A 14,845-nucleotide genomic window follows, 5' to 3' on the forward strand; every position below is an offset into this window, starting at 1 on the left:
GGCCGGATGCGGCCCCACCGCCTTCTAATCTGGCCTGCGGATGGTCTGGGAATCAGTGTGTTTTTACATGAGTAAAGGCTGGGCTGGATGAATCCCAAGCCGGAATTAAGATCGCCGGAAGAAATATCAGCAACCTCAGATATGCAGATGACAAAACCTTGATGGCAAAAAGTGAGGAGGAATTAAAGAACCTTTTAATGAGGGTGAAAGAGGAGAGAGCAAAATATGGTCTGAAGTTCAACATCAAAAAAACGAAGAGCATGGCCACTGGGCCCATCACCTCCTGGCAAATAGAAGGGGAAGAAATGGAGGCAGTGAGAGATTTTACTTTCTTGGGCTCCATGATCAGTGCAGATGGCGACAGCAGTCACGAAATTAAAAGACACCTACTCCTTGGGAGAAGGGCAATGACAGGCCTAGACAGCATCTTGAGAAGTAGAGACATCACCTTGCCAACAAAGGTCTGTATAGTTAAAGCCATGGTTTTCCCAGTAGTGATGTATGGAAGTGAGAGCTGAACCATCAAGAAGGCTGATCACCGAAGAATGGATGCTTTTGAATTATGGTGCTGGAGGAGACTCTTGAGAGTCCCATGGACTGCAAGAAGATCAAACTTATCCATTCTGAAGGAAATCAGCCCTGAGTGCTCACTGGAAGGACAGATCCTGAAGCGGAGGCTCCAGTACTTTGGCCACCTCATGAGAAGAGAAGACTCCCTGGAAAAGACCCTGATGTTGGGAAAGATGGAGGGCACAAGGAGAAGGGGAGGACGGGACGAGGTGGTTGGACAGTGTTCTCGAAGAGACCAGCATGAGTTTGACCAAACTGTGGGAGGCAGTGGAAGACAGGAGTGCCTGGTGTGCTCTGGTCCAGGGGGTCACGAAGAGTCGGACGTGACTAAACAACTAAACAACAACAAATATTGTGTCTTTTTATTTCAAATGCATCTTTGGGTTATTTGTGGGGCATAGGAATTTGTTTATCCCCCCCCAAAAAATATAGTCCAGCCCCCCACATGGTCTGAGGGACAGTGGACCAGCCCGCAGCTGAAAAAGGTTGCTGACCCCTGATCAAGAGGCTTCAAGAGGCTGCTGAACGGGTTAAAGGAACTTTAACAGGATTCCTAGAGAGGAAGGGGAAGTTGAGAGGATTCCTAGAGAGGAAGAGGCAGTGGAGAGGATTCCTAGAGAGGAAGGGGAGGGTGGTCTCATACCGGAAGTGCATCTCCACCCCCCCACCAACCCACCTCTCCTGTAGGGAAGCTTCTTCTGTCTCCCCCAAGCGCTGCATCGGTGGCCCCACCTGGGATCTGGTGAGCCGCCCCCCAAAAAATTGTCTCTTTGAAGGGTAGGGGTCCCTGGGCTGCAGGGGTGGGTGCCTAGGAGGACCTGAAAGGGAGGGGTGAGGAGGGGGAGATTCCGGGAGCCCAGGCTTTGAATGGCGAGAAAATGTGGGGTGGGGGGGGGTTAGGGGTAGCCGGCTGAGAGTGTTTAGGGAGCCAAACCCTGGCCCCACTTTGCCCCATAGCGAGGCAGCCTCTGCAGCAGATTCATCTGGGATCTGCCCAACACAACACACAATAATAATATTAATAATAATAATTTGTACCACGCCCATATGGCTGGGCTTCCCCAGCCACTCTGGGCGGCTTCCAACAAAGATTAAAAATACATGAAAATGTCACACGTAAAAACTTCCCTGCACACAAGCTTTTAGGGGTCTGGGCTTCTTTCCCCCTCCTCTCTGAAAAGCCAGCAAGGGGCCCCTTGGATGTTTCAAGCCGTGGGGAGGTTTCAAGGTCTGGGGGGCTGGGAGAGAATCATCTGTTAGGATTTGCACCGCCACCACAGTCAGGCACATACCCTCCAACATTTTTATTTTTACTTTTTAATATAATTTTTATTAAGTTTTCTGTTTTACAGCTTTGAATATTCATTTAGACAACCTTGAAATATCAGTGACTTCCCTTCTTCTCTTTCCATGGTTCATTTTGCATAGCATAAATCCCTGCATATTTTATATAAACTAAAGCATTCAGTATTCCATTATTACTTCCATCAAAACTCATTTACACTGTTGAATTCGTCTTGATGCTGCCAATGTTTTCAAGTGTACACAATTCCCCCCCCCCATATATTCAATAAACATTTTCCAATCTTCTTTAAACAAATGTTCTTCTTGTTCTCTTATTCTGTAAATTAGATCTGCAAGCTGTGCATATTCCAACAGTTTAAGTTGCCATTCTTCTTTGGTTGGGACTTTGCTCGTATAATACTATCATAATCATCATCCTATGATTTATACCCCGCCCATCTGTCTGGTTTGCCCCAGCCATTCTGAGCAGCTTCCAACATATATAAAAACATAAAGGTAAAGGGACCCTGACCATTAGGTCCAGTCGTGAACGACTGGAGTTGCGGGGCTCATTTCGCTTTACTGGGCGAGGGAGCCGGTTGCTGACCCCTTCCGGGTCATGTGTCCAGCATGACTAAGCCACTTCTGGCGAACCAGAGCAGCGCACGGAAACGCCGTTTACCTTCCCGCCGGAGCGATACCTATTTATCTACTTGCACTTTGAGGTGCTTTCGAACTGCTAGGTTGGCAGGAGCAGGGACCGAGCAATGGCAGCTCACCCCGTTGTGGGGATTCGAACTGCCGACCTTCTTATCAGCAAGTCCCAGGCTCTGTGGTTTAACCCACAGCGCCACCCGCGTCCCTTATAAAAACATAATAAATTATTAAACATTTAAAAACTTCCCTGTACAGGGCTGGGGGGGGGGGTCGGATAGCTACATACCTTCTAGCATTTCCCTGATGAAAATAGGGAGGTCCCAGGGAAAAGCGAGACATTCAGAGATCAAATCAGAAACCAGGGTGGCTTCTGTAAGTAAATCCCTGGAAAATAGGGACACTTGGAGGGTCTGCAGGCACGGTGGACACTCGGTGTGTTGGTGTGCACTTTCAGATGTGCAGCACATAACCCGTGCAGGGGAACTTTTTTTTTTTTTTGTCCCGGAGTACAGAGGCACAGCTGAAAATGGGAACCCTTTTTAATCTAAGGCAGCAGGTACCAGTGGGAAGTAAACAGGCTTGTGTGCGAGTGGTTTATGGATTATGCAGTGAGGATTATAGAGAAGGGGTGGGGATGGGAATCAGTGGAAGGCTGAGAGCCATAAGGGATGGACTGGAGAGAGGGATGGATGCAGGATCCTCTGATTCCCAAGGGCATGGAAGGCTTTAATCCAGAGCCCTCACGCGACATAACTGCCCTCTAATCCCCAGTACGGTCGTATCTCGGAAGTCAAATGGAATCCGTTCTGGAAGTCCATCCGACTTCCAAAAAGTTTGGAAAACAAAGCGCTGCTTCTGATTGGCTGCAGGAAGCTCCTGCAGCCAATAACTTATATGAAACAAAGCAACATTCAACAATCCAACAGGATCTAATAGTAAGGTAAAGGTAAATGGACCCCTGACCATTAGGTCCAGTCGTTACCAACTCTGGGGTTGCAGCGCTCATCTCGCTTTATTGGCCAAGGGAGCCAGCATCCAGCTTCTGGGGCATGTGGCCAGCATGACTAAGCCACTTCTGGCGAACCAGAGCAGTGTATGGAAATACCATTTACCTTCCCGCTGGAAGGTATTTATCTACTTGCACTTTGACGTGCTTTCGAACTGCTAGGTTGGCAGGAGCAGGGACCGAGCAACGGGAGCTCACCCCGTTGCAGGGATTCGAACCGCCGACCTTCTGATCGGCAAGTCCTAGGCTCTGTGGTTTAACCCACAGCGCCACAGCAAATAATAATTAAGCAGTTCAACCACAATAAAGAATTACCAATATATAATAAAAGTAACATCAAATCACAATGCATAATATACCACAAAACGTACAAAACCATGTAAAAGGATCAAATTGAGAAACAAAGAAGCACAACTTATGAAACTATTTTTTTTAAAAAAAAAATCCCTGAATGAATGAATTGTTCCATACTGCTGCTGCTGCTGCTGTTCTCAAAGTCATAGTCTGGGAAAAGCTAGGTGGGGCAAGGCAGGTGGAAAAGCCATTGCCTGATGAGGAACTGAAAGTCTGTCTCCCCTCACCTCTAGAGACTGATATGGGAGAGACATAATAATAATAATAATAATAATAATAATAATAATAATAATATACCCCACCCTTTCCATTTCAGAAAACCAGGCTCAGGGCAGCTAACAACAAATTTAAGACACTTAATTATAAAAGCAGCATAAAATATGAATAACAATAAAATTCAAAAATCAATTTAGGGCTAGCTGGCTGAATTGGGCCAGCGAGGAGGCCAGGGGAGAACTAGCTGTGGGGTCTCAGAGTGGGTAATCTTCCTAAAAGGGGAGGGGGAGGGAAGGGAAAGGAAACAAAAGATCAGGCTGAATTCAAATTAAAGGCCAGGCGGAATAGCTCTGTCTTACAGGCCCGACGGAAGGAGGTTAAATCCTGAAGGGTCTTAGTCTCATGGGACAGAGCATTCCACCAGGTTGGAGCCATCACTGAAAAGGCCCTGGCCCTGTTGGGGGATAGTCTAAATTCTTTAGGGCCCGGGACCTCTAAACTATGGTTATTCATGGACCTTAAGGTCCTCTGCGGGGCATACCAGGAGAGGTGGTCCCGTAGATACATTAATATAAATATTTATTTATACATAAATATAAGCAGTCCAAATGCCCAAGTAGATATCTAAATGAAACTGACTATTATAAGCCGTGCAATCAGATGTAGAAAGAGCAGTGAGATCTTCAGGCCACTGGGTGTTAGATGTTGAGTCCTCCTCCATTCAGCCTTGCAGTAACTTAGCCCCATAGGGACTTGGAGAACCCATGTCTGTTGTCCATCTGTTAGTCCAAAGAGCTGTTTCGTAGCCAGACTCGTCCAGCTTTGGTGAACGGAAAGCTTCTAGCCGTAACAATTCTATGATTCTCTAACAAGCCATTTTCTTCACTTTGCAGGGCTTGGTTGTACCTTGAATCAGGGCAGCTTTTGCCTTGAAAAGGCAGATTGGAAGAAGAGGGGAGAGCCAGAGGATTCCTTGGAGCACAGACCCAACATGGATGGACAAGCCACAGCTGGCCTTGACACCACCCGGGTTGGGAGGAGTGAGGGATTCTGGGAAAGAACCATGCAGAATATCCTGGGTGCGGAGGACGCCCTCAGCTCAGACGCTCAGCGCCAACGTTTCAGGCAGTTCCACTACCAGGAGGCCGAGGGGCCCCGAGACGTTTGCAACCTGCTTCATGACTTCTGCCGTCGGTGGCTGAAGCCACAGCTTCACTCTAAGACTCAGATCTTGGACCTGGTGATCCTGGAGCAGTTCCTGGCTGTCCTTCCCCCGGAGATGCAAAGCTGGGTGAGGGAATGTGGAGCAGAGACCTGTTCCCAGGCGGTGGCCCTGGCCGAAGGTTTCCTCCTGAGCCAGGCAGAGGACAGGAAGCCGAAAGAGCCGCAGGTTTGGAAAAGTTTTGTTCAGGTGGTTTGAAAGGGCTGAGGAACGTGAAGCAGAAAATCCCAAAACTCCCTATATTTTTCAAATCCGTTCTGAAACATAGCTGTCAACCGTCCCTTATTTGGCGGGAAACTCCCTTATCCCAGAGCCATGTCCTGCTGCTGTCCCTTATTGATGATGTCCCTTAAATTTCCTGGGTTTCATGCTCGCCCGGCTCTGGAGGGAAGCAGCGGCTCAGGGGTCCTCCGCTGTGAGAGAGCACGCGTGCACGAGCTGCCGTGTCTCCGTCTCTGCTTTTCCCCCCTCAGGTTGAGGAGGCGGGTGGTGGCGGGCGGGCAGGCAGCCCCTCTGTTGAGAGACTTCTGCCGCTCTGCCAGAGGAAGCCGGAGGCTGTGGCTGAGGAGGTGGCCTGAGGGAAGAGGAAGAGAAGGGGATGGACGCAGAAGGACGGCACTTCAGCGGCTGCTGCGGCGCCGCAACCGCCTCATGCCAGGCTTGCGGGCGGCATGGGCGAGAGTCTCCCTCCCTCCCTCTCGTGCAGCGAAGGGCCGATGGAACTCCTCACGCCAGGACGACGGCAGCCCCGACGTGCTGCTTAGCATCCCCTCCAACCAGTGCAGCATCTTAATGTAGTGATTTCCCCCCTGCATCCCTTTCATAACTCTATTTTAATAAATCATTTGTCCATCCATAGTTCAAATTTTTACTACACGTTTTCTGTCAATCCTACCAATGTATGTAACTCTTTACAAGAGCTTTTCAACTAAATTATAAACCTTCCCCATTCTTTATGAAAGAGGTCCTCTTCCTGGTTTCTAATTCTCCCTGTAAGCTTTGCCATCTCGACGTCGTTCATCAGTTTTGTCTGCCCCTCTTCTTCGGTCGGAGTTGTAGACCCTTAGGATCATCCAGTCCAACCCCCTGCAAAACACAGTCAGTGGCAGCCAAAGCAGCGTGGCTCCATCAGCGGCGAATTTCTGTATAAGCTAAGCAAAATCCCTTATTTTGGGTGCTGATCCCTTATTTTCGAGGCTGCTGGTCCCTTATTTTCAAATCTGTAAGTTGACAGCTATGTTCTGAAAGTGTCCCAAACGCCAAAGCCTTTGCCGCTAACGCTCCTTTTCTCATCCTCCCCCCCGTTCCCTCTTTCTGGTTAAGGGTCTGTTCACAGAAGTAGCCACTGATTTCCTTGATGCTGTGAAGGCTCCAGAGAACATCAGAGAGATTCCCCTGCAAAGGTGGAAGGTGCCGGAGGAGAAGGAGGGAGGCGCCATCTTGCTGGGTAATGGAGCATGAACACGAACTTGGTCTCCTTCCATTAATCATTGGGAAACAAAATTTTTGTTGCATTGACACCTGCAGTTGTTCTAACCTAATTTTGACGTGCTGATGTCATATTAGAAGTTGGTTTTGTTCTGTAAGCTCCAGGGTTTTTTTGCAATTCCTGTTTTTCACTTTTCACCATAATCTTTCACAATGCAAGAATTCAGTATTTTATTAAACACATAGCCAAAGTAGTACAATATGAGTATAAATGTAAGTGACTTATATAGCATTGAACATGACATGTATCACATTGAAAATGACATGTATATCTATGTACAGTTGGAGGTATGCAAAAAAATGTATTCCCTTGGGATACTGGGGAACAATTTTCTTTTTTCATTTTCTTTTGCATGAGATTTTTCAACTGTTCTTATATGTTCTTATATGGTCCAATCTGAAAAATACAAATATTTAGGTTAGGTTAGGTTACAAAACTATAAAAATAAATAAAAATTAAGTTTGTAAAACAATAATTACCATGTGGTTAGGGTAGATCAACGTATCAGTGTGCACTTATCCCCAGTGTAAATATGACATATCGGCAAAAGTCGGAAACTGCAAGATAACTATAGCATGTACACGAAAATTGATTTCAGATTTGAAATCAGCATTGAAAGAACATATAAGAACAGTTGAAAAATTTCATGCAACAAAAAATGGGGAAAAAATTGTTCCCCAGTGTTATGGAAGAAATCTGCTGTGTGTTTGTGTGTGTGTGCTCGCGCACACACACGCAGGGGGGCGAGATACACTTCCTTCTGGTCCTTTTCCACAGTTCAATGTGATGTTTATTTTCAGCACTTGAACACATGGAAGCCAACTTGTACTTTGCCAAGATCCCAGCTGGGGAGAGATGTCTTTGCACAGTACAGTGGTGCCCCGCAAGACGAATGCCTCGCAAGATGGAAAACTCGCTAAACGAAAGAGTTTTCCGTTTTGGAGGTGCTTTGCAAAACGAATCTCCTATGGGCTTGCTTCGCAAGACGACAATGTCTTGCGAGTTCCTGCTGGGTTTTTTTCCCTTCCCCCCCTTTTTCTAATCCGCTAAGCCGCTTATCAGCTGATCCGATCAGCAGATAAGCCGCTAAAAGCAGCTAATAGTGCTAATAGCGCTAAGCCGCTTATCAGCTGATCCGATCAGCAGATAAGGCGCTAAAAGCCTCTAAAAGCCTCTAATAGCGCTAATCTGCTAATCCTTCAATGGGCTTGCTTCGCAAGACGGAAAAAACCGCTAGACGAAGAGAATAACAGAACGGATTCTTTTCGTCTTGCGAGGTACCACTGTACAGTCAAACCTCGGTTGTCAAATGTAATCCATCCCATTTGGCTTCCAAAGTGTTCGACAACCGAGGCACGGTTTCTGATTGGCTGCAGGAGATTCCTGCACTCCAGCGGAAGCTGCTTCGGACGTTTGGCTTCCGAAAAATGTTTGAAAACCAGAACACTTCCGGGTTTTGGGCATTTGGGAGCTGAAATGTTCCGAAACAGAGGCGTTTGGGAACCGAGGTTTGACTGTACTGAAAATGAAAGCGTCTATATAACGAAATATACATGATAGATTATAATGTACATGACATTTTGTAATATACACGACATTTTGTAATATACATGACATTTTGTAATGTCAAGGGGGTGCTTAGACATGGGCCACTTAACCTCTGAGACAAGCCCATTCTGATCTCTGTCCTCCACCTTTGTCTCTCACAGGCGATGGAATGATGCCAGCGAGACTTAACTATCCATTTCTTTCTGGTGGAAGGGAAGCGGTTGCTGTGGCAACGGACCAGGTAAGGGGAAGGACCAATGGGGCTGCCAGGAGGTAGTCAGGGTGTATTTTGGCATTTAAAGGGGGGGGGAGTTATGGGGTCAAGGAAGTTGCCTAACAGGAAGGCTGTGGATGCAGGGGTCGCAGGAAGGCAGCATTGGTGAGTTTTATGAACTGGGGTGGTATTATCTATAAAGGGGAAAATATTTCCTTTCTTTCAGGACCCAGCATCGTTTGAGGATGTGGCTGTGTGTTTCACGGCAGAGGAGTGGGTTCTGCTGGATCCTGACCAAAGAGCTCTACACAAAGAAGTCATGGAGGAGAACTGTGGGATCGTGGCCTCTCTCAGTAGAAGTATATTTCCCTAGTGGATTATAATATTTCTTTAGAAATTATATATGAATTTTAGCTGCTGCTTCTGTTTTGCAGAATCCCAACAATTTAGTACCTCCTTCTTTCCATAAAGTAAAGGGTAAAGGGACCCCTGACCATTAGTTCCAGTCGTGGCCGACTCTGGGGTTGCGGCGCTCATCTCGCTTTATTGGCAGAGGGAGCCGGCATACAGCTTCTGGGTCATGTGGCCAGCATGGCTAAGCCGCTTCTGGCGAACCAGAGCAGCACACGGAAACGCCATTTACCTTCCCGCCAGAGTGGTACCTATTTATCTACTTGCACTTTGACGTGCTTTCGAACTGCTAGGTTGGCAGGAGCAGGAACCGAGCAACAGGAGCTTGTGGGGATTCGAACCGCTGACCTGATTGGCAAGCCCTAGGCTCTGTGGTTTAACCCACAGCGCCACCTGCGTCCCCCTTCTTTCAATAGAGCAGGATTTATCTATTTTTCTTTATCGAAACATTTATATCCCCCCCTTTCCATTGAACAGAAATCTACAAGTTGGTTAACAATGCTTGGACCTCAATACGAACAATTAAAACCAAAACACAATCAAAACAACACTTTGTAAAAGTGAGAAATATATATGGGCATATCTGTACACATAATCCATATTTGCAAAGAAGCTTCAGTAACAACATTAGATTTTTTTAAACTGATGAATTTAATAATTTCCCAGGTGCCCATGAAAAATCCTGTTGTATATTTATGGAACTTGGCACGACAGTTCAAATTGGTGAATGATTTTCTATGTCTTGCCCTGATGCACAATAGATTTTCAAATTTTGACAATTCCTTCCTTAAAAATAATTTGTTTTGATTTGTTAAATGTTAACCTTGTTTTTTTTTTTAAAGAAACTGTATTAGCATGTCTTCTGCAAATTATGTCCCTCCCTGTTCTCTCAATTCCACCATGTCACACCCACTAAATTGACACTCTCCTTTAGAATCAAAAAATCTGGCTCTCCCATCTTGTCTTGGTGGTTTCTGTCATCAGAATATAACCACCTATATGTGGTCTGTCACAAAAGGATTTCTGGTTCTGTTTCTACCTCATTTTCCTGTTTTCATTACAGCACGCAGAAAGGACCTTCATCATAGTTCTGATCTTGCTACACATCAAAGCATTCATATTGGGGAGAAACCTTATCAGTGCCTGCAGTGTGGAAAGAGTTTCCATCCGAACAGGACTTCACCTCAGATAATTCACACAGGGGAGGAGCCATATCGGTGCTTAGAGTGTGAAAAGGCTTTTCATGAGAACAAAAGTTTCACTTATCAAACTCATCAGAAAATTCACACAGTGGAGAAAACCTATGCACCCTTGGAGTGTGTGAAGAGCTTTGAACAAAACAGAACTCTCACTAATCATCAGAGAATTCACAGAGAAGAGAAACCCTATCAGTGTTTGGAGTGTGGAAAGTTCTTCAGCAGCAGGACGAAGCTCACTGATCATCAGAGAACTCACACAGGGGAGAAACCATATCAATGCTTAGTGTGTGGAATGAGCTTCACTCAGAAGAGGAATCTCACCTGTCACCAGACAATTCACACAGGGGAGAAACCATATCAGTGCCTGGAGTGCGGAAAGAGCTTCAGGCAAAATTTAACTCTTACTTACCACCAAAGAATTCACACCGGGGAGAAACCGTACGAATGCTTGGAGTGCAGAAAGAGCTTCATTCGGAAGTGCGATCTCACTTATCACCAAAGAACTCACTCCGGGGAGAAACCACATAAATGCCTGGAGTGTGGAAAGAGCTTCATGCAAAAGACGAGCCTCACTTCTCATCAAAAAATTCATACCGGAGACAAACCATATAAATGCTCAGAGTGCGGGAAGGGTTTCTGCCTGAACAAAGACCTCATTCGCCATCAAAGAGTTCACACAGGGGAGAAACCGTACAAATGCCTGGAATGTGGGAAGTGCTTCACACAGAAGACGATTCTTACTGCTCATCAGAGAGTTCATACCGGGGAGAAACCGTATCAGTGCTTGGAATGTGGAAAGGGCTTCACACAAAAGGCAAATCTCACCTATCATCAAGGAATTCACACAGGGGAGAAACCGTATCAGTGCTTGGTGTGTGGAAAGTGCTTCTGTCTGAGCAGGGACCTCACTTCTCATCAAAGAATTCACACGCAGGAGAAACCATACCAGTGCAATGTGGGAACGGCTTCAATACAAGGGCATACCTCCATTGTCATGAAAGAATTCACTCAGGGGCAAAAACATATAAGTACCTGGAGTGTGGAAAGAGCTTCAGATAGACTATAACTCTTACTTATCATCAGATAATTCACTCAGTGGAAAAGCGTGTGAATTCTGTGATTGTGGAAAGCATTACCGTATGAATTCATGATTTCAAGGCTCTCTGCCCCACCCCTGACCATATAGGGTTTTTTAAAATCCCCAATTAAACATTAACCCTGACCCCAAATTGATTTGGGGCCAGATCCTGGTTGGGTGTCCCCCTGGTTAGGGTGAGAGGTGCAGCCCTAGAAGCAAACAAGTTACATTATCCATGTATGAATTCAGTATTTTTGTGCTTGTTAGAATTCCTGAGCGACACCAGTTCCTTTCTGCTAGTGTGTGCATGTGTGTAGATATTGACACACAAACAAGCAAGCAAACATATATCATGTGATGGATGCCCAGGGTGGTCCTAACAGGAAGAGTCAAACTTTGTTTCACTCCTGCAACTGATGGGTGGAGGAACGGGGATAGGGAGAGATTTGGGATATCACTGAACAAGTGTAACTCTGGCGTTAGGAGGAGATGGGTGCATTTTCTCAGCTAAGTGGACTTTGGGTTGCAAACCTCTTTAAGAAATGCTTCATTTCTCTTTCTGAAAGCATCTAAAAGAAGAAGTGCATGTTTACAATACTGGACACAGCTGTGTAAAACAAGGAAAGGATGCTGTGCGTGGTATGTTGGTGCTAGAAAAACAGGATAGAGCTTTTCGTATACATAAGTGAAATAAATGTCTTAAACTGTGTTTTTGTTGCCTGTCCTCGCACCTCAGCACGGAGGGGAGGGGCTGGAGACGCCTGCAGTGATACCTGTCAAATCTGAACGCAGGGAGGTCAAAAGGTCTTTTCCTTTTTCATCTCTTTCTGCTCCAATCTCTCTTGGGGCTATGTTCCGTGGACCTTTCCCTACAGGGTCAAAATTGTAAGTTGGAAGCTCCCCAGAAGAGGGACCCTTTTGTTTTCATGTGTCCGTTGCTCTTTCAGGGTGGGAAACTTTGTGTGGGCTGGTGGGCCAGATAGTTATCTGTCTCCAGCCCTGTTGGCCAACTTCCATAGGAGGGCAAGGCAATTCACTTGTCGAATCGCCTGATATCGATCGTGGTTTCTCTCAAGTACCGGACAGCCGGCTGCTTGACACCCTTCGGCCACCCTGTGCTCCACAAAGCACTGAGCGTAAGTCTGGGTCCAGGCTTTTTTGAGGGTCAGGGGCAGTGAGAAAACAAAAGTGACCCTTATTTTCTCGCTGCCCCCCCCCCACTTACATCCAGACTTTCTTCTGTTCTGCTGCTGTGTGTTCTTCAAATACAGGGAGGTGACAGGGAAGTGGGACGATGCCCTTCAAGGCTGCTGCTTCTTCCTTTGAACAAGGTCAGCACCCCCACAGAAAGAGGGAAGGCTTGAAGATGGGGATGCCCTGCTAGATGAAGTTTGGGTACCACTTTGCGTCAGTCTGCGGAGGAGAGAGTGGCTGCGGAAACCCAGCCAGATGGGCGGGGTATAAATAATAAATTATTCTTATTATAAATTCTTATTATCACAAGCCCTCAGATGTTCTGCAATGGGAGCTTCTTCCATCTTTTACACACCTTGCTTTTGTTAACGGAGAAATCTGAGGGCTCCCTTGGACAAAAAACAAGGACACCAGCCAGGAATACCAGAGCAAAACAGCAGCCGGTAGGCTTGGTCTTTATGGAAGGCTGTCGCAACAGGACTCCCACCTGCAACAAGATGGAAGCCCTGAAAAAAGAGCCCCCAAACTTTTATTAGCTGCTAATCCCCGTGTTAGGTAAAGGTAAAGGGACCCCTAACCATTAGGTCCAGTCGTGGCCGACTCTGAGGTTGCGGCGCTCATTTCGCTTTATTGGCCAAGGGAGCCGGCATACAGCTTCCGGGTCATGTGGCCAGCATGACTAAGCCGCTTCTGGCGAACCAGAGCAGGACACGGGAAGGTAAATTACCTTCCCGCCGGAACGGTACCTATTTATCTACTTGATTCGAATCACCGACCTTCTGATCAGCAAGTCCTAGGCTCTGTGGTTTAACCCACAGCGCCACCCGCATCCCCATGTTACACCCCCCTCAAACTACATCACTCATACATCATGGTTACATCATGAAAGGGGAGGTCTGGTGGCAGTAATCTGTGCATCCTGGACCCTGCCCCATGGTTCCCCTTGCCCTCCACCAAACACCCATCAAGTGTAACAAGAGATATATACATTTCCCTGTTTCCCAGCCAAGTCAGTAACACCCTTTTGTCTTCATCTGGGCTTGTTATTTCTGGAATGGCTACCTGTCTGGCACTTAGGTATCAGGATCCAGGGATTATCCCTCAGGCAGAGGGGCTGCTGAGTAGCTGAGCTCACATGTCTATATGAATTTCTGAAGTTTTCCCAGTGAGCCATTACATTGATACATCTATCAGTGAATTCTTACATTTGGTATCCTGTAGCAAAGGCCCTTTGAATAGATAGGAAGAAACTGTGATGAAGTGTTTTGTAGGGACAAATCACAAAAGTATGGCGGGGTGCCCGTGACGGAGCCTCAAGAACATCTTATAGGGTTTTTATGAAAACCTACGAGATGGCAGTGAAGGCCGCTAAGAAGTCTTACTTCTCGGCCTCCATTGCATCCGCTAGCTCTCGCCCGGCACAATTATTTAGTATAATTCGGTCTTTAACGTCCCTCGAAGGACAGCCAAATTTAAATAACAATTCGACACACAGCTGTGAGGCATTTGCGAGCTTTTTTGCGGGGAAGGTCCTGTCGCTCCGCCATGACCTCCCTGCCAATTTGGATACAATAAAGGAACTGGAGGCCCCTCGACTGTCCTCGGGTCCAGTATTGGACCACTTTGACCGGATATCCCCATCAATTTTTATTTTAATTAATTCTTATGATGTTTTTATAATGTTGCACTATTTTAGTGTTGTTAGCCGCCCTGAGCCTGGCTTCGGCTGGGGAGGGCGGGATATAAATAAAATTTATTATTATTATTATTATTATTATTAAAAGTCACAAAAGCGATTGTGCTGATTTTGGTAGTGGGCTGCATGCGCATGATATCTGTTGGAGGGACAACCCCCCCCCAAACTACACATAAATTCCTGCAGCACTTTACACAAAGCAAAAACCCCGGTCTTTCCCCACCTCTAACTCTTTGCTCCCTGCGTCTCCTCGCTGCCAAATCCATTTCACTATGAGCAGAGCAGATAGGCTCCCATAGGCAGCTGATCGTAGAGGGACGCAAATCGGGGATGGGAGGGAGGCAAGGATGTAATTTTAACAACACTTAAGACCTTGGGGTTTAGTTAATAAGATTTTTATTTAAGACAAAATGGGAAATCGATGGAAGGGAACTGGGGTCCAACTTAGAAAAAAATTATTTTTGCTTTTCTCTATAAAAGGACTAATATTAAGATGGATAAGAGGAGAAATGCCAATTTGCTGACATAATTTTGGGAATAGGGATGCAAGGGAGGGGGTGGGGGGAAGTCAGGGACTAGGGTTAGGAAAATAAGATCTTCTGAAATTATACACGTTTGTTGTGTTTTGTTTTGTTTTTTGTGTGTGTCTGTTTTCTGTCTATATAAAATGTGAAAACCCAATAAAAATTATTTAAAAAAAAAAATGA

At 46.2% G+C, this 14,845-nt stretch overlaps 1 protein-coding gene and 2 long non-coding RNA genes across 4 annotated transcripts in view; 2 read left to right on the plus strand and 1 right to left on the minus strand.

The window, feature by feature from the left end:
• The window catches only part of LOC309527466, a 98,118-nt gene that overhangs the window by 30,558 nt on the left and 52,715 nt on the right, over positions 1–14,845 (minus strand). The gene's annotated exons all lie outside the window — the stretch shown is intronic.
• Positions 1–14,845, plus strand: part of LOC309527443 — a 74,418-nt gene that overhangs the window by 5,195 nt on the left and 54,378 nt on the right. The window lies entirely within an intron of this gene.
• On the plus strand, positions 1,176–11,957 carry LOC309527320 (uncharacterized protein). Of its 2 annotated transcripts, none has more exons than XM_082214062.1 (6): positions 1,176–1,312; positions 4,981–5,498; positions 6,633–6,756; positions 8,508–8,587; positions 8,787–8,919; positions 10,035–11,957. In XM_082214062.1, exons 2-6 carry the CDS (start codon positions 5,079–5,081, stop codon positions 11,234–11,236), a joined length of 1,959 nt encoding a protein of 652 aa, XP_082070188.1. In that variant the 5' UTR covers positions 1,176–1,312; positions 4,981–5,078; the 3' UTR covers positions 11,237–11,957. The 2 variants fall into 2 exon arrangements, with proteins under 2 accessions (XP_082070188.1, XP_082070189.1); XM_082214063.1 differs by having other exon boundaries at positions 4,981–5,477.

The sequence above is a fragment of the Podarcis vaucheri genome (assembly GCF_965113315.1).
Source record: "Podarcis vaucheri genome assembly, chromosome: 2".
NCBI lineage: Eukaryota > Metazoa > Chordata > Lepidosauria > Squamata > Lacertidae > Podarcis > Podarcis vaucheri.